Source organism: Ascidiella aspersa, chromosome 2 (genome assembly GCF_963924565.1).
Source record: "Ascidiella aspersa chromosome 2, kaAscAspe10.2, whole genome shotgun sequence".
Lineage (NCBI taxonomy): Eukaryota > Metazoa > Chordata > Ascidiacea > Phlebobranchia > Ascidiidae > Ascidiella > Ascidiella aspersa.
Window position 1 is genome coordinate 17,269,955 of NC_139448.1, and position 26,407 is coordinate 17,296,361.

Genomic DNA, 26,407 nt, shown 5'->3' on the forward strand with positions numbered 1-26,407 from the left:
TAACGCAGCCTATTGTAAGATTTATATTGAAAGGTAACCACTGAAACTCTACAAAGAGGAATACCAAAGGCAACCTAAAGACTGTCGTTGCTACAGCACTGACTAATGTTCAAAATTCCAGTTTATATGGCCACTTCCAAAACACTAATTGCGTGTTATTTTCCACGTCAGTGTTGGATAAAAATTAACGCTGCTGCAAAGGACCATGTTAAATAGCTAAAGGGTGACTAAATGTATAGTGAAAAATATAACTAGCTGCTTTCAAAAAGACCGTGTAAAACAGCGACGTTAAGGGATAGAGGTATTACACGGTAGGCGCGTTGGGTTTTCATGGCGTAACCTTAATACCCCGAAGGATTTGTAGCACAGTCACGCGATTGGCCAGTTTGTTGATGTGACAGGGGCGTTTTGTAATGCGTCATGACGCAGATGTTTGTTGTTCAATGTGCTATATCAGTTGTAGGTGACTTTAGTTTATTCTTGCCTGCAGTTGTGCCTGATAGTCGGAGAAGATGGGTGCGATCGGACTGGCCCTGAACTCTTGGCATGTGATCCAATGGCTGCCCCCGTGGGACAATCAATCCGACTACGACGCAAAGCGTCTGTTAGTGCTCAAAGCTGAGGCCAACACTAAAAACAATTAATTTAAGTGGACAAAAAATCGATAATAAACGAAACGCAATTACCATCGTGTAATTGACGAGTTATAACTTGGGAGGCAATGTAACTGTTGTCAAAAATATATCAAAGGCTTACGTTTCCGTTAAACCGTTATGTTTTGTAATATTTTTTTTTTAATAATAAAACCAACTTACAGGGCTGGTTTACATGAGGGGTCGGCAACCTTTTTTGCACTGCGGACCGGTTTAAAACTAAAATTTTGTCGAGGACCGGCCTTTAAAAACAACAAATGTTCAGGAAAGGAAATTTATTACAACTTTCAATGCGAACTTTATGCTTGTTTTGTCGCAAAGTGAGGCTCCAATCTAGGAATTATTGAACTTACTGTAACCCGCGAGCGGTATTCGGCCAGCCAAATAATTTAATTTAACCCAGCCCGCGGCTCATTTCAATAAAACGTTCAGGCCTTTACGTTTTTTCTTAAATTACACTTGTATACCAATATTATCAATAGCTGAAAGGCATAGGATAGACATACGTACAAGGCTTGCTAGAATGGCTTTTTTAACAACAAAAATATTTTTTTTAACGTGGTTGATGTTAGAAAAATCATTTGTTTTTTTTTCTCATTTTTATAGAGTCTAAAACTATAGAGGCTAAAACTAATTAAGATGCATACGTTTTTTCGAAACCTTTTCTACCTAATCAAAATAATAAATTATTTATTATGGGTTATAGTTTTTAAACATCGTTTACATGAAATTATATTGCACTTCAAGATGAGCACGCTTAAAATTAGAACACATGATATTTTAGCCCATTTTTCGATATATTGCAAGTACTAGAAGTAAGATTTTGTAATAAAAATATGCATTATGGATGTTGTGAACGTGCTATGTAACTCATATAGCCACTTAACACCGTAGTTGTTTTGAACCTAACGAGAGCTTGATACTAATTGTGATTTTTTTATTAGACCAATCAACAATGGAGTAGTAGGCTATATTAAAACGAAGGTAAATGTGTTAAATATAAAAATACATTTTATTATTTTTGACTTTTTACCAGGTTTGTTCGTGTTTAAACAATATTTAATCTAACAACCCTGCTACGGACCGGTGTTTGCCGACCACTGGTTTACATGAACAAACGTTTGGTAAATAAATCAGTCGACAATTTTTAGATGGCGTTAAATTATTTTTTCCCAAGCAAACAAGTGCCAACAAATATTCAATTAAAAACATCTAGGCATATTAACGCGGAGATTTTATACCAACACACGGCATATATTTGACTGGAATGAAACTATAACAAGGGATATGACGTAGGCCTACATCTTCTTTTTTACAGTCTACTAAAATTCCAATATTTGCCTGCTGCATTTACACACCAGCTTACTCTTAGCGTTTAGAGAAGGGGTTGTTGAACTATTTGGGGAAATGTTCAGATTAATAGAAAAATCGCACAGACGTTACGAGGCGCGTAAAACTGGCAAATTAAACGAAAGTTGTTTGGTTTCCGTGACGTTCTTTATTATATGACAATTATTATTGTAGAAAGATGAGTTGCAGATGAATAATTCTGTCAAATCTAAATATAAGTCAAATATTTGCATTCCAGGGCCCCCGAGAACAACAACGGACCAGTGGGTTGCTAATATTGTAATTTGTGAAAGAATAGCACTATTTAAAAAAAATAGCACTACTTTTTTGTTTTTGAGTTGATTGGCAATACAATTTAGCCATCTACCTTAATGGTAACATAAAAGAGCGCTTAACTACATAAAAACCACACAAGTAAGTAAAAATAAAAAGCCCCATTTGACATAAAAGGATCAGGGTCTAATCCTAGAGTTTGGTTTGGAGCAAGACATTTTTCAGAAATTACGTGGCAAAAATTAAGAAGGCGTCACACTTAGGGTAGGCCTACATAAAAAAAGATTCTTATAGTGCTCAATGTAATAACATTCATTGCCATTCTAGGGTATATAATTTCGCACGGCGCGACACATGGCAAAGAGAACGATAGCACGGCGCCTTTGAACTGAAAATAATTTCTTAAAACGGATAAAAAGTAGTAGGCCTACGTATTTTTGCATTTAAATAGGCAAATTTATAGTTATATTTAGTTTTCACAATGTATATACAGTGTGTGATTAGTAAGTATCTTGCAACATTCAGGCCACTGTAATATAATATAAAAAACGGCAAAACAAGATTAATTTCAGTGAGAAGAACAGATTACGTCGGCATAAAATATTGGAAGTTAGTCATGTTAGTATAGTTGCAAAACTATAGACGTGTTCGCTAAATAATAGTAAATAAACGAAAAAAAAGTTTTTCTCAAAAAGTTTTTTTCTCTGGTTTAGACTTGAGGAAGGGTATGAAAAAAAGGCTTGGGGTTTGTTTGAAGATATAGTTTTTGGATTCAATTTAAGACACATCTTTCGGTGCGTATTAAAAACTCAGATTGTCGGTTTTGGCTATTTTAGCTATCTACCCAGCATTTCAAGGAAGCCCATATAGATAACCCTAAATCGATGTTCGCAATCACGCGTTCAGATTATCAGGTGACTTGCAAATGTTTGTTTATATTTTGCGGAAATGCGCTTCATGTCGTTTTGCTGTGTACACTCAATCAGACTTTTAAACGTGTGACTTCCCGCAAATGCAACCCGCTGAAGGTCATAATAGCGCATTGATTCTACCGAGCCTCCGCATGAGACGAACGCTCGAACTGCGTATATAACATTCCATGTGACACATGATTCGACATATCTTCGACCAAAAAGGCTCATAAGGGTTTTTGGTGTATACTTTAGGCATCGACCGCTAGCTATATGCGGTCAATGAGTCGAGTCGGAACATAAATGGCCGTCAGCGCAAAGTACTATTTTGAACAGCGTGTTGAATACGCAGTTTGCAATCGAGGTGAAAATGTTCTTTCATGGTTTTCCTGAGAGGCTAAACCAAAATAGATGATGGTTTGCCAGTGGAAGATAACGCCTCAGAAACGCCCTGGTGCAAAGTCTTGTCCGCAAAAAGCTTATCACCCCCAAATAACGCCCATTCTCGACTTTGCCCTAATCGCACCACAACAAAAGTGTACCAGAAACATCACCCCCACTACAGGTTGGCCCAAAAGAAACTCTCTTTGTTAGAAAACAATGCGTTCAAAAACGATCTCGGCATGTGGCTCGTTTAACACACCCACCGTGTAACTACTTAACTGGTGTTATGAAACCAGGCACCGAGGTATTGTTAGTGGCCGGGACGACAAACCGTCCACAAAGGTGATGACATATTTGGCTTGAAACAGATATACTCTGTAGGTTGGCAGATCGCTTATCGACAACTGATGACCTAGCAAATGTATTTTTGAGAGCTTAACCGTACGTCTGTTCTGTACCCTTTTCGAATCGACCATTGCTTTTACCTATGCTGACCAAACAAGATGGCTTCTTACAAAATCATTCACCGCAAGTTTGTATGTGTAACATTTTTTTACGGAAAAAATAACGTTCACAAATCACCGAGAATAAAATAAAGAACGCAAAAGTATCGTCACAGTGAACTTGGGGGTTCGAAAAGAATGCCAAAGAATGATGACCGCGTTGCAAAGTATATGCTAAAACCGTAACGAATTCCAACGCTCGAAAAATTTTCTAACAACAAAAACGCCATAAATAAATGAAAGGAAAATTATGCAGTTATTCCACCTGTACGCTGTCAATGCTCGTCGTGTACAGGCAAATATTGTATAGCACAAAAATGGTAACAAAGAAAGTACATTAACAATATTTTTCTATTATATGTCATACAGATATCGTGGTCTATACGATTTTCGTGATATGAAGTTGTACAGTGTATGGCATAAATTAAATAAATATATATTCGCGTGTGGGTGTAAAGTGTGGCGCGTCTTTCTTTTACGCGCGAAACAATCACGATTCGGCAAATAAATAAACGAATCGCCCTTCTTCGGTGAACCCGATATTGCACTTGGCTCGAGCGAGTGTGTCGGCGGCCGACTTTTCGGGTGCTTCACTTCATTTAAAGGGTAAGGAAAATATAAAGGCACTTATGACGCGTACGGATCCGGTTTATCTTTGAAATGTTGCAATGTTGAGGTATGAACTGGTCAGCCCACTTCCCGAGGCCACCAACGGCGTCCGAGGATTCCTAGAGGATCGATTGCCAGTTAAGGCCCGTTGTGATTAGTTATTGAGGTAGGTGACAAATCATATCTAAGTGGTTGGCACCGAGTAACCTCGCCACCGATTGGTGCTTGGAAGGTAAGATTGATCTTTGGCGGAAGTGTTGCGCAAGTTACCAGGTGTCAAGTTGTGGTCACGAAATGTTTTAAGGTTTCCGAAAGATCACAAGCGAGGTTGTTTTGCGCGTTTGGTGTGTTGTATCGTACAAACGGGGTAGGGTGGGTGAATTTTAGCCGCTTGAGGCTCGACAGGAGTCTTGTGTACAGAACGCTTCTGTAGGGGCGCAATAAATGATCACAATAAAGAAACGGCGTCGCGCAATAATAAATATAAATAAATACGAAGCAAAGCGACTCTGTAGCGGTTGCGCGACCGAGAGCAAAACGGAAGACGAATGTATCAAAACTAGTGAATATGTATATATAATATGTTATAAAGAATTTGCAAAAGTAAGTTTGCGAGCAGAGCAAATTTACAGACACAAACGTTTCCGCCTTCTCGCCGTCACGAAACATTTGTACCAACACCACTGCACACATATGGCGTCAGCACCAAATTTTGAAGCAGTACACTTGCCTTCAGCCGTTTAATGTTTATTTCGAGCGCGACCCCTCCGGGTGGGTAATGTGCGCAGGGGAGGGAAAATCTCTGGCGCAGAACAACGCCGCAAAATTTCCCCGGCTCGAGTCACATCCAACAGGAAACAACAGACAAACAAGGAAGTCCCAGGGATTTCCTACCCTAGGCCCCTTCAGTCCGAGACTTCTTCGCCAATAGTGACGAAAGGACTCGACTGTGAACGGAGCCCTTTGGTGAAGAGGCGGTTCCTTCGGCACTACGCTTTCTATTGACAGGGATGATTGCAGGAACGACGTCGGGCGGTCCAGCGTGGGGTCCTTGGTAGGGGCGACGGATCATCTCGAATGGGGTATTGGGCAAGACCTCGCGCGTCGTAGATCGCCCCTTTCCGGTTCGGATGTGCAGAGGAATGTAGGTGTACCTGGAAACAGACGAAGTTTGTGATGTGATGAATGGGTAACGTGCATCGGTTTCAGGTTACCAGATCTGAGAGGCGCGATAGGCGAGCGGTTAGCGCGAGTTTTAAGGCATGCGGAAAACGCAAACATGCATTCCTGGGCATTTACTGTATACCGAGTCGTTCAACTGTTTACCTTCAAGAAAAACGTTTCGACTAAATTTGCGAAAAATGCGGTATTCATATTTTGTGATAACATACAAAATGGCACAATCATAGACTAGTACATCGGTAACTGAACACACACCTTCTCTGATTTGATGCATCGAAGATCTTGATGCGCTTAAGTCGAACGTTCTCGCGGTGACAGTTAAAAAACAGGTTCCAGCAAGAGGGCTGCTCCCAGCGGAAGGTAACCCGCTCCACCGCACCGACATCTTGTTCCGCGTTTAGAGTAACAAGAAGGCGAGTCGACGAACCCGCGACCACATGGGACGTAGAGCCGCTGCGGAGAGGATCAGAAGTTAGCAATTTTGTATGTTTTTCGTTACCACACCGGCGATTCTATCGATAACTTGCAAAAATTCGTAACGAAACTTAATAAAGTGCTGGTCAAAATCTGTTCACCTGTCGATTTATTACAATTGAAATAAAAAAAGAATCGTTATTTACGTTGTAAGAATATCAAAGCCCATACCTGAACAGTCACTACGTTAAAAATGAATAAAGATATATTTCGAAACCTCCCAATTGTTATTAAAAAAATAGCTTTCACCGAGGATAAACAGCCCTTCTAAATCTATATGGGAACTGCCGTCCTTGCTCGTTGAGAAAACAAAAACGCTTACTCGTTGAGCGCAATTTCTGGCGTTGTGTTGTTGGCGCCGTGCAGCGTAATAAAGAGCTTGGCCTTGAAACCGTCGGGCGATGCGTGCGTGTGGTTGCGCCAGTGGATCCGCAGCTGGTAGTGCTTCACTGCAACAACAAACAACCAAATGTGAGGAGGTGCTGCAATTCGGCGGATATCATAAATTAAACCATTGGATAATTGTGGCCGCCTAATCCCGCCTGCAGTGCTCCCAAATTCTGGATTTTATTGCCTACAGCCAAAATGGAATGGTGCTTATGTACGTTATGCTTTAAAAACACTGCGACTGTACATTGAGCCACCCTGACAACTTCTAAAAATAGGGCGCGTCAAGTGCGGTCTGAGTATACTTCAGCAGTACGAACTTGTATTTTTGAAACGTGGCAGTGTTTTTTTTTTGAGCGCACCAACCTGTAAAGGGCGCTTGTGCTGATGTAGTCAGGTAGTACCGGACTTGGTTCTTGCGGCCGAACAGTGGCCTGGCCCAGTAACCCATCTTCCTGCAGCGGTTGCGTCCGCGGTGTAGGGCGTTGCTGCCGTGACAGCGGAGGCACACGCCGCGCTGTAAAACGAAGCACGAATTAAACAGTGAATTTAAGTAAACGCTGGCAATGATAGAAAAATTAAGGTTGGATAAAAGTTTGCTACCTTTATAATACAATCGTTCCGAAACGGTTCTTGTTGGAAATTTAAAGGGCATAGCAGATTTTACCAAGTGTTACATGCGTTCAAAAACTTTTAATCCGGACATTTGATCTCACAAGCGACGAATGCGTTACTTACCTTGAATTTTTCGTAGCTATCGCACTTGTACGCGTCCATGCCGTGGTAGGGGTCGGTTGCGTTGATGCTATGCTTAAAAAGCTCGGGAGCTCGCAGATGATCGCACACAGTTTGATCGCGGACAGCTAGACAACATAATATCGATATTATTATATACATGTTTTGTTTCATTTTTTGTATCTCTTATGTAGCATGGAAAAGCAAATATATATTTTTAAAAATGGGTTACTTAAGACACATTACTCCGATAGGCATAACAACAAAAGCCTTTTAGTAAACGTTTACTGAAATTCAACCGGTCGCACAAAGAAATTATGACAGAGCCGTGTGATGATAAATCATTTTTCTTTTGGAACGTGCAACTGAATTAACATCGTTATCACCGGTTTCGCCAGGGAGAAATTCCATTTCGAAGTGCGCAATAACATCCAGAAACTAAATCTACCATGTCCGACAGTTTCAGTGCAAGGACAACAACAGCATACTCGTAGCGAACTACGAAAACTTGCTGCCCCGAGGCGTAAGTTATTTCGCACCTCGCTATGCGTGACGTCACGGTGCCTCAACCAGGCGCAAGAAAACAGCCAACAGCGAAGCGTTGCTGCAGCGCCGATACCACAAAGAGACGAGGCGATAACGCGCTTATGAGTAAACAAAAACGTTGCCGGTCTCGCCAGAACACAAGCCCAATTTAGTCGGAAGCTTGCGAGCTGATTCTGTGGCCCGTTCACATATCACGATAAAATTTCTGACACCGGGTTACGGGCGACAGCAGCTTCCCGTTCGCGATCGATTTTAGCCATATTTTCTCAACGTGACGATGGCAATTGCGCTGGAGTAACCCCGTAGCGCCCGACATGGTATGTAACCACGACGGGCCGGCGCTATAGCGTGGTATAAGAGTGGAGCACATAAAAGCGGGATTAGAGTCGTTGGTTGGGATCTATAAAAGCGCAGCATTTTCCGCTATCAGCACAGTTTGACGTAATACTACGTTGTAACTCACAAAAACGGTATTAAATTGTTTATCGAAGCGCGCGTCACTTCCAATTGTTAAAATTCCAAGACCTGCGCATCGTAGAATGACTCACGTAGCCACCGACGTCGTATTGTCGGTAGTGGCGAGCAACCGACCGAAAAGGCACCCAGGGTTACCTTCGGTCACTGGTACTTCTCAGCCAGGCTCGACGTGCCCGACTTCGTTGAAATGGCGTGATCGTAAGGTTTGAAGAGCTAGGTCGAGCGCGTCGCATTCTTTTAAAAGTGAATGGTCTGGAGCGCGCGGAACGCCCGGCACACATAGACACACAATTGGAATAGGTGGTGCCGGTCGCTCGACGTGTCACTAAAACAAGCACACGTGACTCGCGACCATTGCAAAGCGGCACTTCGCCATCACAGGACTAACAAAACGAAAGTTTTTTTCCAATGCGAGAGAGAAAGTCCCTTACATTGAGTGACCATGTTTGGACAAGTCACAGGTGACGTAATTCCGCGCGTGGTCATTTATGGCGTGATGTCGGTAGAAATAGAAAGTGGCTGTCGGCGAGTTGTCTTCATAAGACCCCCCTCTCCCCATTACATCAATTACTGTTGGATGATCATAGTGTTTTTGAAATGTGAAGTAATTGATATCAACCAACATGTTGCGTTATATAACAAACTCAATTTTAAAATATTCTTTTGAAGCGAAATTTCAAAATAATGCAGGAACACGTGAGCTAAACACAATCCATTTTTTCTACCATTGGACGATATTTAAGCAGTAAACAATTTGTAATCAGAATTGGTATTAAATCACGTGAGATATTAAGAATTGCTGAGTAAGATGGCGTGATTATCTTCGAGGCGTCATTTGGGTGCGCCAACATTTGTACAAACACCGTTTACATGTTACATTACAGCCGACAAACTCGACCAAAATACATAAGAGCACTTGATAAGAGTGTTTGCTTAGACCGGTCTGGAACAGCGTGCTAGGATTTGAAGGACGCGTGTTGCATGCGTTTGCGCACACCACCGATTTGAATAACTTCCGGATCTGTGTCGCCCTTTTACAGCGCAACGTTGTTTCGCATGTGTTGCGATCGGGTTAGAAAACGCGCAACAATTTAGCACTATCACAGCCATATACGTCGGACGCGCATAATAATTATCAACTACCGTATGTTGTTTAGAGTGTAATGAAGCGAGAAGAGGTCGCTTCGAGAGGTTACTATAGGGCAGCAACGAGTATCCTGCCCCACCTTACGCGTCTCAGCCAATCGCCTTCGGTTTCGCATGACGCGATCACCATGACGCATTTTCCGTACGGTGACGTGTAGCATATGGAAGGGATAAGATTAGCGCGCAGCCTTCGCCCGCTTTCAAGGTCGATGATATTCTCCCCTGAGTATTTCGCGCCGCGTGTGTCGTTAAACTGTTACAAGGGCAGGCGTTTACCGTAATTAGAATCGTTGGAAGATTTTCAAGAACAGCGAGCAGGCTATATTTGTCGAACTAAAATGCTAACATTTATTTTTTCGTACATTAAATAAGTGTAAAACATACCTTGCATCCAGTTTTTCGAACCACCGTGACAACCCGTTTGGTCAGCACCGCCATTTGGATAGAAGTCGATGTGACCGAGTTGGCGGTCCATACCAGACGCTAAAAACAAAGAAAAGCTCGTTAACGGGGGCAATAAATAATAGACTGATGCATTGGCCGGGTTTCCGCAACAGCCTTCAAATAGACGTTTTTGTGTGTAAGGATAGAGAAGGACAAAACAAAAATACTTCACGGGGGAATAAAGCCGGAATTCAATCGGCACTAAAATGGGGAAGCTTGGTGTCAGGTTACGCGCTACACGCCTTACGTACAAGCGTCTTGATTCGAAAGTCCGAAGCCAATACGGAACGAGACGAAATTAGAAAATGGCCAACGGCTGGCGTTGTGTGCGCGCCTTTTCAAAAACAACGAAAGCGGTTAAAATATCCCCGCCTTACCCATGCCGAGAACGGTGCTGGTGTCGGTGTGAATCACGTCCACAAATTGGGCGTCGCTCTTGTCCAGACGAACGCGTGGGTCTTCAAAGTTAAAGCCGGGATTGGCCGGGTCTAGTCCAGTGATACGCCCCACCTTAAATCGCTTGCCGCTCTCCTGGACCTTTTTGCCGGCGAATCCAGCGACGTGTGCGCCCAGGCTAAATCCAATCAAGTGAAAGTCCTTTGCACGCGCTCCAGTTACCTCCTGTATGAAACGAAGTTAAGATTTGGTAAATTTAGTTAACAAGAAAACATGTTTTCGGTTCATTTGCTGTGCTGTGGTTATTTAATCCAGACGATTGAGATTTTTACCTGTGTAGAAATTTTAAAATTAATTGGTCTATTCTAATATATTATACTATCCTAAACTTTAGTTTTTGTCATCCCTAAAAAGCCTACTGTGGTCAAAAAATACGCCTTCACCGTAAACATCAAAAGCAGCGCTTACCATGAGAGTTTTGATAAGAAAGGCAATTTGAGCGCCAACGACGCGGGTGTTAGAGGCGGCGTTGTCGTATTCCACTCTGGCACCCTTAACCCAATTGATTTGGATAACGTTCACATCTTCCTTGTAAAGTATCGCATCCGTAACTTCAGGAACCCATTTGGCGAGATGCGATTTGACAAGCTTTTAAAGAAAAAAAAGTATGTTGAATTTTTAAGTTAATTAAATTTACGTTATTTTCTGTATTTAATTAACGTCTAGTCGAACGTACCACATATCCGTGAATGAGAATCTTGGTTTGCTTAGCTGGGTCAAAGTAAGACTCGGTTAAGTTTTGACGCTCTGGTTCAATAGGTTGGTCTTCGTGTCGGTTGAGTCGTGTGCGAAGGAAGTAACCGGTTTGGATTTTTTTCGGCGACATCGGAAGCGGCATTTTAGGCGAAAATGGCGGAAGAATGTCGAAACATCCCAGGGGCGAATAACAAATTGTCTGCTTGTTTTCGGTACCGATAGAGTGCTTGTGCCTTAAACCTGACGACAAAACAGAGATAGTTGAACAAAACGATTAGGAAAACAATTCACGGCTTTATGGCTAGGTCTACATTCAGAATCATTAGGTCGCAAAATGCGAATTAAAATTTCTATCGAAAAGGAAAAATCAATATGGTTCAAAAGCAAGATGGCGAACTTACCCGAAGTCTTTTCCGTATGAAATGATATAGCAAGGTAGAACAACAGCAATTTTGCGGTTACAGTGAATTGATACTTTGATAGCTCTTGAATTTTGGCTACGACGCCACGTTTCATTTTGGCGTCTTCTTTTTTGGTGCCTTTGAATTATTACACGAATAAATAAGTTAAGCTTAGGCAAGTCAGAGTAGCCTAGAAAAAGCTGAAAAACATAACAGTACATGGCAATCATTTATTTAGATAGTTGTAACAATACCCCAGATATTTATTTTTTAACTTAATTGTATGTCCTAAACACTGTAAATGTGACTAGAGCGACTTTAGCCTTAACTAGTAGAACGACTTTAGCCTCAACTTTAAACTATATGAAGTAGCTCTATAACCTAACTGTGTGCGCTTTACCAAATACAGCAAGAAAACATTTTTTTCTTTCTTATACCTATACGTTTTCTCTTGCTTCTCCATCTTATTGGCAACTTCATTTCCTTGCCTAATGTTTACACAGCGATGCACTGCTTGCGTTTCAAGCACACAAGCTAATACGAATGAAGTCTGGTGTTCTGACAGGTCGCTTCGAGTCGACTGGCAATCTTCTTTAGCCGGCTTTCACGCTCGGTTGACCCGTAGTAGTACGATTTCCAATCTGAGGGGTCAGGCCATACAGAGACGACCAATCAGAGCCCGCGTATGCGACTGCTACCTCGCGCAACAGGCGTGGTAACCATTTTCAGTTCGTAATGAATGAAATCGGGAGTTTTACAGATTAATAAGAGATGTAAGCGTGCTGCTCTTACCCCTAAATTAAATTCGTTACAGTTAAGAACACCGTTAAACGATAAAAGTATGTTTGTACTGCCGAGCTGTCGTTAAAAAGTAATGCATTTTAAAACTTCAATTTTTTACATACTTTTTGTTTAGTCAATTTTGTATGAATAAACATCGAGTGATCTATCCGATTTCTTAACAGTGTTTACTTTTCAATCCTTAACATCAACGCAAAGCGCATTTTTTTAATTTGACCTGAAGTAACCTCTCACAGGTCACACAAGCATTTGCCCTATAGTGACCCGTGAATGTCTGAATTGTTAGCGGGCACTCCTCGCTCCAGTTGGTATCCTTGTTTTGTTGCTGTGGCGACCGTTTGGTTCATTCAGCTTACTAGCGTAGATAACCTCCTTTATTAAACACAACGTCATACAGAATTGCTTTAGAAAACAAAATACATATTACTGTATAGAGTTCATAAACTGTAGTTATTTGCCAATATAATTGCTAAATTGCGTTGTTAAAAAGTTACAAAACCATATTTAAATGTTAACCTCGACAGTTCTCATTTCGTCGAAACGAAAATTTTATTTCAGAGAATAGCAGGCCTAGCAGTTAAAAACTAATGACACCTGACTTGCAGCTATTGACTGTATTTTGAATGAGAGACTAGGTTAGGTAATTTTTTTTGAAATAATCGTGTTGTGTGTCGCTTACTTTAAATGTTTTTTCTACTTCTATACATTAACTGCCTGATAAAAAAAGGATTCTCGACTTGGAATTTATTTTTGCAGAACTAACTAATTCATTAAAACCACAGTTTATAAAACCTTGCTTCCTTTGTGATGTCTTAATGGTATGCTTTGTTACTAGGCCTTTTTATCATTCAGTGATGATTAACCTGTAGTTATAGCCTACATGTAGGCTACCGTTCTGGGCTCTGTGGTTTTCGAACATTTTGACCCAGCGCACACATTTTGTTTGCTTCAAAAACTACAGGATACAATCATTTTTGTTAAATAATGAAAATTTCGCGGTATTATAATTACGCCAACATTCAGTGTCGCGGTATTATAATTACGCCAACATTCAGTTAGAATCAAGCAAACTAATTGGCATTATTTCAATCAAGAAAATTATATACCAGGCATTCTTTGATATCCAATGCAGGATCAGAGACGTAGCTAGGGTATTTTGCGCCTGGGGGCAAACTATTGGCGCCCCCTCCTGCACGTTTAATAACATTTTCTATTACTTTAACATAATATACCTTACTTCATACGGAAAAACAATTCAAATTTTAAAGGACATTGTATTTAAAGAGGAAGCAGCCTCATTTTAGCGTGTTACCTATAAACAGTCTCTAGTATAAATTGAACAAAAATAATTGTAATCGAATAGAAAATTCAAGAGACTGGGAAGCAACGAAAATAACTGAGTTAATTGGTTAAAAGAAAACAATAAATAAAACGTCCTGCAGTCCAATAACAGTCCCAATGTAAAAAAAAAAAAACTGTTTACGTGATTTCTGTACAGCGGTGGTGCAATGGCCCTCACAACTTATATCCTTATGAATACCATTATTTCGAGTCATGTGCGAAATTTACCTGTGTGCTCAATGCGTCACATATCGTTTTATACTTAACGCTTTGTCGTATTGCTTAAGATTACTTGTATCACGATGTCAGGTTATGACGTAACTTTTTCACAGGTTCATGGCTTTCCCAAACTAAAATTGTGGATCTGCCCCTATAATGTTTCCATAATATAGTAAAAGAGACTATAAGTAGTCAACTTTTCGTATTGATTCATGGTTTTACCAGTCGGAAAATGGGGTCCCACAGGGTTCTTCGCTTGCACCGATGCTGTTCAACTTAAACATGTATGACCTTCCCAAAACCACTGTCCGCAAATATTCATTCGCAGATGACATCGCCATACTAACGTCCAGTCGGAGTTGAGAAACTGTCAAAAGTAATCTTGACAAGGTTGTCGGTACACTCTCAACATACCTTTGAAAAATAGAGACTGATTCTGAGCGAAACAAAGTCTGTAGCCTCCGCCTTCCACTTAAACAACAGGGAAGCCTCCGGATAGTTACGCATCCTATGTAACGGTTCCTACCTTCCCTTTGACCCGAGCCCCACGTACCTTTGGGTGATACTGGACCGTTGCCTAACGTTTCGAAAAAATCTTAAGGGTTTAAGGAACAAGGTCTCACCCTATGAGCTGCACTAATTAGGAGACTCACTGGCACAACTTGGGGTTCCAACACCAAGGAGTTGGGGGGTTGGGCAACCTTTGCTCAATCGCGCAGGGCACTTTTTTGTGCCCTGACGTACTGCACAGCAAAATCTTAGACTGTGCGCAGGCAATGTGACTGAAGTCACGGCACTTCTTTGCAACCACAGCACAGTATTTCAAGAAAGCCATCCTTGATAGCAAAACTGCCTTAGAATGAAAGGAGGAAACCTGGGAAGAAAAATGATCAACAAACAAGACAAAGCTGCATGCATCCATATTCGCGGCTCGCTAACACGCCCCAGAGCTGTCGAGAACAGCGAATGTGAGACGCAACCGCTTATTAACAGGAGTCGGTCGTTTTTCCTCCTCTATGTTTCGTTCATGAAAGGGTAAGTTCTAATAGGTGGCTCCATAGCTCGTCACTAAGCCCTGGTCGAAAAATCGCAAAATGCCCATTTTGTGCACTATGAAGGTTGTCTGTGGAAAACTTAAAATCGATGGTGCCGTAGTTGTTGAGTTTCCACATCACCAGTCCTTAACGTAATCGCTACTGTATGGACAGTATTCTGATACACCTTGATTACAATAGGAAACGCTGATGGGTTTTAAAATTAGTTCCAAAAATGCAGTTATTCTCGACAGTAGCGTATGGCCGGACGATTGCAGTAATCTGACAGGTATGTCACGGACACTGATGTTGGGCAAGTTTTCCACGCTTATTTTGTGGGTTTTAAAAAGCGGATAGGCATAAGATGGCGTCGCACATCAAAAGAACTTCCTTTGGGTCCTGTGATATGATGATACAAACACATCGCAATGGTGAGCTCAACGTCACACATAGCCATGCTATACCGCTTAAGGAAGCGCTTACCTGCCGTAATTACGGTATATATGTTACGAAATGCACGTTGTGCAAAGAACAATACGTGGGGCAAACCAAAAATAAGTTTTCCACCCGTTGGTCTACCCACCGTTTTTATAGAACGCGTTTCAAAACGATGGTCTAAGTGACAAAACCGCACTGCAACATCACTACGCCATATCCTACCCCGCTATTCTTGATAGTAGACCGTTAATTTCTAGATGTTATATTGTTCAGTTTGTTGCCCAGCCACCGTTCCACATGTTAGACATTTGTGAGGATAGTTGGCTAAACAAAATTAAAGCTAGAATTATTATTAAAAAACTGGTACTGCCCCAAATTAAATAGTGTTTGTCTGGTTCTTATCGTTTCCTTACGCCTCTACTCCATTTTTTCTTTTTCTTTTTGCCTTGCAATGTTGTGCCTTTGTTTTGCGTTGCCGCGTTTCTCTCGACCCGTGCTTATTGTTTCTGTACAGGCGTTGCACACATTGGCTGTCACTACAATTTAATAGTATTTTTTTATATTTTAGTTATTTTACTTTGTTTTATTAAATTTTTAATGTTTCTGACTTATTCTTATACTGTTGCGTTTGTTTTTATTCAGATATACTGACGATGCCTTGATTGGCGAAATATATATATATATCTTTTAAGATCAGTTTATTGTGTCTGACCTGAATTGCTAGCTTTGCTAGTGTATTCGTCAAAATAAAGGGTTGTTTCAATGCGTGCGCACCAGGAGTTGCAGCCTGGATTTTAGAACATATAGTGTTTCGTGCGACCCTGCTATACCAGTAAATACTACAGAAAGCACACACAATATGTTTAATTCTTTCGGCACATTGCGTAAATCCTAATATAAATGGAAAATGGGAAACATTTAAAGATTTGCATTAATTAGAACAAGCGTAAAACTATATTTTTTTATTTTTCATATAGTATTGGTCAACACATTTTTCTCTAGAGATGTTCTATTGTGTCTAAACCAGAGATTCTTAAACTGGGGTTCATGGACCACTTGGGGGTCCGTGAATTAGTTTTAGGGGGTACATGAAGGCCCAATTGAAATATTAATGTATATTCGAAAAGTAATCATTTTTTCAAAGAAAGCAGTTTAATTACAAACAAAACGGTTTTGCACTGACTGTATTTAGACTCCATTTTACTTTCACACTTCTAAGACCGTAATCAACAGATTTATGAAGTTTATTTGTATTGTGACGTGATTTTTTGAAAATGTTTGCCTATCGTGGTCCACATGACGTCAAAAAAGCCGATACCACAGCGGTTCCCAAACTTTTCTAAAAATTTTGCCTGGCGGACCCGCTGCAATTATTTTGATATTTCGCGGCCCTATAAAATTTCAACGGTCAGTTGACCCATATTTCTTGTAATACACTAGTGCAGTCACGATTCTTTCTAATGTAACAACCTTCTAACTCAGGGTGGTCCACGATTGACAGCATCGCGGGCCACAATATTTCTTGCGTATTCTTTGCGGGCCACATAAAGTAGGCTAAATGCGTACCAGGAGCGGATCAACGTTTTTCGTTGGTCGAGGCATGAAATGTTTAAAGATAACGTCACAAAGTAATATCGAAAGACAGGTGCGCTCCAGAAACTTGCTTCTGTCGTCGAACTTGTGCGCAAATAAAATCGAATGTTATGAGACTGTGAAAAGTGGTGTGCGCAAAGCGCGAAAAATTTGCGAATTTGACAATTTTTTTTAATTAGAAAGACTGCATTTTATAAGCGTAGAATGTACGCGTAAAAGAGATGTTGCATACTCCCCAATCGCTAAATTACAAAGACGTTATCATTTCGCGCAAAAAGGTTTAATTAACCAAATCAATTTGGCTGCAATTGCAACTGGGTTTGGACCACCCTGTTCTAAGTAATGCGGACGATTCGCTCCTAGCAGGTAGTACAACATAATAGATGCTTTATAATGTCACAATAGACATCATAAAACACGCTATGTTGGAATAATAAAGCATTACTAAAACAATAAAGATGACAGATAATGTTTAAAACATGGACTAATGTTTAAAAACTTAAAAAACTAATTCTCCTTGCGGACCCTCTGAAACTGCTGTACGGACCCCATTTGGTCCGCGGACCCCAGTTTGGGAACCGCTGCGATACCACGTGTAATGTGAAAGCATCGGTAATCGTCCAATACTTAAAACTAGAAGACGTGAAGGTTTTTGCCAGTTTAAAAAATATATAAAGGAGGGCACGACCCTTTGAAGTTTTAGAACCTTAGGTTGAAATGTAAACGGGGCCAATGCTATTTTTGCCTGTTTTGCTATATTAAAAAGGTCATTTTGTATCTAATCGGATCGCGGTATTTTTGCACAAAATAGCGGGTATGTCGGAATAAATACCAAATAGGACACCTTAACGCTCAATAAGTTGTTTGTATATTATTTATTTATTTACATATATGTATGTGTGTATGTATAAATTTGTATTCACTTACTGTTCTATATTCTGTGTTAAAAATCACACAACTCGCCATCCTTAGAAACCATTTTCCAGTCTCCAAAATTGGTCATATTAAAAATTGTATATGGTCCTTCGAATTGCTCGTAGCTGATTATCTTTTTAGAAAACAAATTCTTGAAGAATTTGGCAACTTACTTTAAAATTAGGGAATTTGTGTTAAAAAATTGTTGCCCTACTTGAAAATGGTTGGCGTGCATATGGAATAAGTGAGGTACGAAGTGACCGGCGTTGACAATATACCACTCCTGCAGTTCACCAACTCTAAATTTGTATCTAAAGTGTAAGCATATTGAAAATGATTAGATCGATTACTGTACAAAAGCGGACGTTCTTATTGTCGCAAGAACTCATTGTCGCAATAATATCCTTAATGGAACACTGCACAAAAATGTTAAATATCAGAAAAGTTTTCATGTAATTAGAAAATCACCAGCATGTTATCCTAAAATTGCTTATAATGTTACATAAAATTATTCATAATGTAGCCTACTTAACCTTATTTACTCTGCCATGATTGGTAATTTGAATTACTTCATATTTACCTGTAGAAAGTTTCCGTCGTGAACCTTTCGCGGTTCATGTTGAAGAACGCTCCCATTTCAACAAGGAACCGACCCTTTATCTCGTCGTCAGGTACATTACGAAAGTCACTGACGTAACTTGGCCGAGCCGGAAGCGATTCAGAACTACCGAGAGATGTCCCACCGGTGCTGTTCCTGTCTTTAACGACCATGGTGAAAAGCGAATTGACGTAAGAAAAAAAAGTGTGATTGCTGAGGGAAGCTTCATCGCGCGGATCGTGGGAGCAACGAACCTGAAAACAAGAAAACTTGAGTTAAAAACCGTAATAACTTAGGCGTTTTTTTACTTAGCAATCGTGCACGTTCGCTCAAAATTTCTCAAAATAAGTTATGGTCAAAATCTTTTATAAAATGCACTTTATCGGTGTTGTAAGGGTTGCGTTACCGCGTTGGTGTTTGTTTGTTGATATAACAGGGTTCAACATTTTTAAGTGTATTTGAATAGTGTAAGGATTGAAAATTGCAGCGTTTTTTGGTGTGTTTTTTCGTTGATTTGTGTAATTAGCCGATTTCCTATTTCAAAATATACAGCTATACCTTTATAACATTTTTTTAAATCTGTATTTCGACTAAATTGTTTTCTTATTTGTTTGGGATAGTTTGCACCTTTATTTACTTTAAAACTATTTCCATATAGTAGCTGTTTGTCTTTTTTGAATGCCAACAATATCAACTAAGCTCGACAGCATAACTGATTTGGTTCCGCAGGGTCAGCAAAAGAATAAACGATTATTTTAACAATATAGAGCAGACTGACGAAGCCTATATAAACAAATTTTGTTATTTACATATCAATACGTTTTTTAAATCAATTTGTTCTTGATGAGTCCAAATTAAAAGGATTAGGTTGAATAAATATTTTCTACGTTAAAAAAAATATTCACCTCAGCAAACACACAAGACACACATCCTAACAAAAAACGTAATATTTGTTGATTTATTTGTGTTCTTGTATATATGCTTTACAACTGTATACGTTTGAAATACTTTTTTTCAGTTCTTATATTTAATAGTAATCAAGCTGCTAAAAATAATAAGAGTGAATAAAATTTCTATGACCTTAATAAATGCCACTTGCAGGGTACGAAGGGCTTTTCTTTAAATGCTTCATCAAAAACGTGTAGTTCATGAAGTGCGACCCTCTTTTAAATGCCAACGGAAGAAACAATTCCCTATCTACAAACAAAAATCCCTACAGCAAAGAAACTTTATAATTGTTGATTGGACTTCCAGAACCACATGTACCTCTTGGACACATAACGACTGCACGCGGAAAATTATATGACACGTTTTTTGTGTAAACGTGTTGGTTATTTGTTTAAACTATCTTTGCTAACCATTTAGTTCTTGCAACTCCGTTTGACTATACACATTTTTTTATTCAAGGTTTGTTGTTTTCAGCAGTCTGCTAACCAGAATTAGGTCTATAGCTGACACACGCATGTAATCACTTTTCAACGTGAAACTTTGAAATTTTGTCTATTGCAACAAAGTAGCTGTTTAATTCAACTTATTCAAGAAACATATTTATTCAAGAAACATTGAACAATTCACGACGGTGTAACGTTTTTTCTGAAGAGGCCGACTTAAATTTCAAATATACGCTTGACTGGCTGTTTCTGGGGACTGGGTTGCAAACAAGGACTGAACTTAGACGATTTGGTGTTTATGAGGCCATAATAAAGGATTTCTTGAGACACTATTAAAATCGGACATGGTTTTTATTATTTTCACATAAACGACATACATGGTCGCGTTTAAAATACAGCAGTTTTAAAATATTTATATTATACTTTTTTTTTGTTCAAAATGACACTTCTTTTTTTTTTTTATTCTATGTTGAATATATTGCTTTTCGGTGGGAAATCTTGAATGGAATGATAAATTAAAATTATAAAATGTTAATCTGTATATCATAAGTGTACCGTGTAATTTCCAGCTTTGTTGCAAGAAATCAACCAGTCCAACCTGTTGCCAGATGTCAGCAAAGATTTGTTCATTTTTGGGATTCTGATTTCGTCTAAATACAAGCCATCAACTGCGATCTCTTCGTCCACTACCTCAATTTGCAAATAGGACCAGGTCCTCCATTTAGCATTCTGGTGTTAACGAAAAACACGAATTACGCCAATGAGAACAATTAGGTATCATTGCTTCACACTTTTCAAAGAATTTGCTCTTCCAAACGTAGCTTACCGAAATCTCTTTTTTTGACCCGTTTTTAATTCCATGACGGGAAGCAGTTGTCCATTGACGGTAAAGTAATTTACTTGATTTGCAGGATCTTCAACCCAGTCCTTTAACGTTCCACCATTTGTTACATTGTAACCACTCAAACTAAAATATATCCATAAAGCATATCAAGTTTAAACAAATGTAATAGCTGCCAAAGGGCGATGTTGGCATGTTTGCATTCACTGGCGTAATCCAATTGCAGGGGCCTTTATTACACATCGTATCCAACAATTTGTTATGCAAACATGCACTATAAACTACAATTCAAAATTGTGGCGCATTGTACGATTACAAGTCCGGACCGCCCCCTTTTCGTTAGTGATGTTATCGTTTTTTGTTCGTTTTTGTCAGGGTTTTACTTACCTTCCTAAGCGGTGATGTTCTCTTTCGCCTATCGTTATTCGTTCAGGTTGGCTGAATATCAGAAGGCTGTGTTTGACAATTGACAATGCAAAGTAAAGCCTTCTTTCTTTTTTATCGTTAAAAAGGTAGAGTTTAGGCGCAGCTAATGTCCCTTGCTGTTCGCGCTAATATCTGATGTTGGTGTAACAACGACATTTTTTTTGACTGAAGCAGATTCTCTTAAGAGGTGATTAACTGTGACTTTCAACGTGGCCTTTTTATGTAATGATTGTTACCGCAGAACTATTCTCTATAACCATATGCTAAGATCACGTGTTTCGTGTGTATTTGACACAACTTATTTTCCCTCAACCGCAGCTTGTATTTTAGCTGATTAAGCACACTGCCCGGCGCAGATGTTGCACGAATCGTGGCATAACAACACCCGGGAAAACCAACAATGTGTAATATTGCAGGTGGCGAAAAACGTGCTTGTAATTTTAGCTTAGGAAAATGCGCTGCTGATAGTCGAAACATGATGCTACCAAAATCAATCACACATATTTTACCGTCTTGGTTTAGTTATTTGCCTGAAGAAAACGATTGCATACTAAGTGGTTTCCCTGAACATGTTCACTTTGCGTCGGAAAAGTTCGATTTGCTAGACGTTAATTGGTTGTGTCTGATTGTTTTTATGACGTCATTACAAAATCACTATTTTATGACGTCATACCTGCCACTAGTTTATGACGTGATTATTTTTTTATTAACGATAAACGAAAAATAGGGGAATGCCCTAAGTTGAAAATTCGGGACCCCCTTTTTTGATTTTCTGGATATGCCCCTGATCCTAAAAACACAATTACGTACACAATCTGAATGTATGAGCCCATAAAACTGGGAAGGAGACGATTGCGGCTGACAAGCCGAATTTCAAATCGCTAAATATATAGGGTATCGACATCGTGTATAATTGCTCACTAATGGCGTTGCTTAATAAAGACAATGTCGCTTAAAGTTATTCACTGCAGCTCAGTTATCACTTAAAAGCTAATTTTGGTATTAAATCCTATTAACAAGGGAAATAAATATTTAGGCAGAATTCAATTATTTTTTTAATGTGCTTTAGGGCAGTGGTCTCCAACCTGTGGGTTGCGACCCCAAGTGGGGTCGCCTAAATTTTTTCTGGGGTCGCCATATCTCACCATATTTCTGCTGTTTTGGGACGATATATGTAGGCTATTTTGTTTTCTTTACAATGACGCCATACTAATAAACATGACCGAGTACATAGGAAAAATAATCCTACAAAATAGGCGTTTTAGCTCTTTAGAGCTGCATGTTGCAAAGCTTTCGGAAAATAAATATTTACTGTAAGACCGATGCTATGAATTTTTTCGACTTTGTCCAATGTTGTGAGTCAACTACTTTTTCCGTTTTCAACCAAATGGCTTTGTTTAATGGAATCCAGCGCAATGAGCATATTAAAAATGAAACATCGTAAATCGCTTGTAGAGCATGACACGGAAGTAGAGCTTTACATTATGCAAAGTGGAGTCGCGTTTTCCAAAACTGGTGGACACTATATGCAGGCGCAACCATCACAATTAATGCAATTTGCGGTGGAAACAAATTTAAATTTTGGTGTTCGTTCGTGTGCTAAATCCAAATTCATAATTTAAATAAAACTGTCTAAAATAAATCATTTTGGTGCACATATGTAGCCATAGTTCTCTAAACTGGGTATAATTTACGTATATTCACTCGTGTTACTTAGTTCCAGCAGTGTTATAAATGAAAACAAAAATGGGGTCGCATTGTTAATTCTGATTTTAATTTATTTAAACTGGGGTCGCTTATAAAAAGTTTGGAGACCACTGCTTTAGGGTTTATTAGGTAAAAACTTAAAGTTAATACATTACATAAATTTGACCGATTTAATAATTTATCATTTTTTCATAGTCAATTTAGCTGATATACTGCTTGTAAGAAATAAATAAAGGGTTGTACACAGCTATCCTATTATTAATAGTTGGTTATATTAAAAACAAAAAACCTAAGTTAAAGAGTTAAGGACTACACTAGACCAGGGGTGACCAACCAATACCAAGAACCACATTTTCTCGTCTGTTAACGATACCAGAGTTTCTCAACCTGGGGCCGTTTTATGGGGCCCAACATATATGTTGCTATAGAGCTAGACGAGTGACAAATAGTATATCTGAAAAGTTTGTGTGATCTCCTACACAGCTACGAGATCCATACTTCAGTGTGTGTTTTTCAGCTATTCTGTGCTGGAGCCATGGGTTAACACTGCTTTATAAATGTTATTTACGGTAAAGACTATTAGTTTTTTAGTTAAGTGTAAGATATTTGCTTTAAATCCGAGCGGGAATTTTATTAACTAGATCAGTGGTTCTCAACCTTTTATGCTTCGTGGCCCCCTTTGATAGGCTCTCAACGCTCGTGGCCCCCTGCTTAGCATTTAATGTGTTTTCAATTGTTTTACTACTTCGCATTAAAAAACAAATACAGCCATTAAAATAAACGACGTTTAACGAATAAATGCACTAACTTTCTAATAATTTAACAAATCAGTCATTTTATTTTAATTTAATTTTAACTTATAATTAGTTATTATAGTCATTGCAAAGCTTGTTTTTGTACTTCGCCAGGTTTTTTTATTCCACTCCGTTTTATGTTAGCCAAGCGAATGGCATTACATGCGTCAAGACCAGGGATGGGCAATTATTTTTTTTAACTTAAAATGTTGCGGCGGGTGGGGTCAAAAATAGAATTTTAAATACGCGTAATATGCTTCATACACTAACGGTGTAAAAACCAATAGGCTAACGAACTTGTAATTATTACGTTTGGAGTTGTGCAGAAATGTGCAATTTAGGTCGCATTTCAATAAGGCCACAAGATGTCAAAAACGGAACGCATCGAGCAAAAAATATATTAATAGTAGGCTAAGTTTATTAAACTTTCGTTGAAGAGAGTGCCACACTGCAGACGGGCCGCATTAAATTGCTTGCCGGGTCGAGCCTTTGTAATCCGTCTGTGTTTTATACGGTCTGACGTTTTTACGGCGATCCTTGATTTTATTCTGGACATTCAGTCGATAGTAACAAAGATTTGTACTGGCACGACGCTGAATATTGGCCTAAAAATGACCTTGAGTAACCCCGTAGCGCAATTTGCACGTTTTACGATAGAATGTTTCCTTTAAAACTTAACACCCTTTAAAAAATGCGAAATCTCTGCACCTGGTATTACATGTTAGTTGCTCGCCTAACAGCATTTGATGAATCATTAGTAATTAGGAACGTCAAGCGATAAATTGAACGAAAGGCAGGCTTGAATACATGTCATTTAAAATAAAACATTTTGGAAATAAACTTTGGTTTGAAAATAACCCTTTTCTTGTTTTGATTAGCCTTCATTTTATAATACACTGTGCATCATCAAAAAAATATTGTAAGAGGGTTAACATACGAAATGTTTAGAAGGTTTAGAACCACTGTTTCGGTTGAGAACCACCATTCAACAAAATGCTACACAGTGGTACTTTTTAAATAAACTTTTTTCTTACTTATCCAAGCCATCCCTTGTCCAACTTTGTAAGTTTCCGTGAGCAAAAAAGCCATTTACTTTCGAGTATAACAGTAAAGGCTGGAAAGCAAGTTGGACGTCATGTTCGCAATGAAACGGGCATGAGACGGCCTTCAAAAATTCCGGCGTTTCACCTCCGGGACTGTCTTCTACGATCAACATTCCAGCCATCCCATCTGCCAACTATAAGCGCATTCATTCAAAATATTATTATCGACGTACCACTTCAGGCTATTATTTCGTCGTTTTACGTATAATGTGTCTATCAGTTCTTCCCTATTTGTTTCCAAACCGGTGCAAATTGCTATATCCATGATATGTTGTTCGTTTTTTTAATTTTATATACAACCTATAGGCGCAAAACAAACAAAAAACTTAAAACAGCAGGCTAAGTCGTTAGAGAAACAGTCGCGGTATGGACTATAGGTCGTAAGTTCAAACCTCACCACAGGCAACAAAGGTGTAAGCCTACAACGTGTGTTTATACCTGAATTGTACCTGATCCGTGTACATGAGTATGGTAGAAATTTGTTCCGGCTGCGTGGTCAGAGTCGACGCCTATAGTGTAGATAAATTTTCCGCCGTTTGGCTCCACATGGATAAATACGTCATCAGCGGGCGCCTGTAGGCATTAAAGGGATACATTATATTTAAAGTTAAATATTATATGACTTGGAATTTGACAAAACCAGTGCCATTTGGTCTACTTGTTAAATACGCTATGGTCTACTTGCAAAAGCTGTTAAATGCAAGAAATTACCTAAGTATTTTGGAAATGTTTACATTGGATTGGCAACATTACAATAAAGTCATTGTAAAACATCTTGTTACCTTGCTTGATACATGGAGACCGTGAACGTGTATATTCGTTATGTTGAGAACCCGTCTGTTGGATGATTTCGGATGATGAATGTTATTTATCTAAAAAAATTCAACAGAAAATGAGACATTGAATCAAACTTTAGTAAGTAGTAGGTTATAACATTGTGCAGTGCGATTGCGGCATGAGAGGTTATGTCGCTGCGCGTGATTAAGCTTTATTGAGCGTGCATTTTTGTCATGGCATTCGCGTTTGCCAGTTCCACATGAGCAATAAAAGTCACAGCAACGTTTTTGTACTTGTTAAACTCTAAAATTTCACGCTTAACTAACTTAACACGAAACACAAATCACAAAATTTCCCTCTTTAATTTATAAAAAGGGTTGTTATATTAAAAATCATTTAATAAAACCTGTATTATGCGAGCAGATCGTGTTGGGTTAATACATTGTAAAGGTATATATAAAAATGCTTACCAGCGTAATTTCCAAAGTGTCGCCCTTTGCAATTCGTAAGGTGGGTCCGGGAAAAATGCCGTTGAAGGAGCGTTTTGGTATAGTCAACCAATCAGCAGTGAAGTTTCCAATTTCAGCGGTTAATGTGACAGAAAGTTTGCCGTTAACCGAGGTAAGGACGGGTGGTTGGTGAAACGCGTCGCCACCTAAAAAAAACATCCACCCCTTAAACACATATTTGTAAAAAACAATTCGTTTTAAATAATGTCTACTTTTTACTTATAGTTAAGAGAAACAGTATAGTAATAAGGTATGCTGTGAACCTTACCTCTAAGCTTACAAGGATTTGTCAT

The 26,407-nt window shown here is 39.2% G+C and overlaps 1 protein-coding gene and 1 pseudogene across 1 annotated transcript; both read right to left on the bottom strand.

Moving 5' to 3' along the window:
- Nucleotides 1-4,110: 4,110 nt before the first annotated feature.
- Nucleotides 4,111-12,180, bottom strand: LOC146164083 (pancreatic lipase-related protein 2-like). The gene is made up of 11 exons (XM_083381044.1): nucleotides 12,065-12,180; nucleotides 11,628-11,827; nucleotides 11,207-11,466; nucleotides 10,939-11,118; nucleotides 10,452-10,695; nucleotides 10,015-10,113; nucleotides 7,465-7,589; nucleotides 7,093-7,243; nucleotides 6,662-6,788; nucleotides 6,121-6,318; nucleotides 4,111-5,837 (listed from the first exon to the last, which is right to left on the bottom strand). Exons 2-11 carry the CDS (start codon nucleotides 11,740-11,742, stop codon nucleotides 5,579-5,581), a joined length of 1,758 nt encoding a protein of 585 aa, XP_083237170.1. The 5' UTR covers nucleotides 11,743-11,827; nucleotides 12,065-12,180; the 3' UTR covers nucleotides 4,111-5,578.
- A 6,364-nt stretch (nucleotides 12,181-18,544) lies between these two features.
- LOC146164084 (uncharacterized) lies at nucleotides 18,545-26,407 on the bottom strand (annotated as a pseudogene).

Excerpts from the sequence above, each read along its gene's own strand:
- LOC146164083 (XM_083381044.1), bottom strand. The coding sequence starts at position 11,742 with ATGAAACGTGGCGTCGTAGCCAAAATTCAAGAGCTATCAAAGTATCAA. Across the intron at positions 10,114-10,451 it reads CAGCACCGTTCTCGGCATGG|CGTCTGGTATGGACCGCCAA; the intron begins GTAAGGCGGGGA and ends CTTTGTTTTTAG. Across the intron at positions 5,838-6,120 it reads GATGCATCAAATCAGAGAAG|GTACACCTACATTCCTCTGC; the intron begins GTGTGTGTTCAG and ends GTCTGTTTCCAG.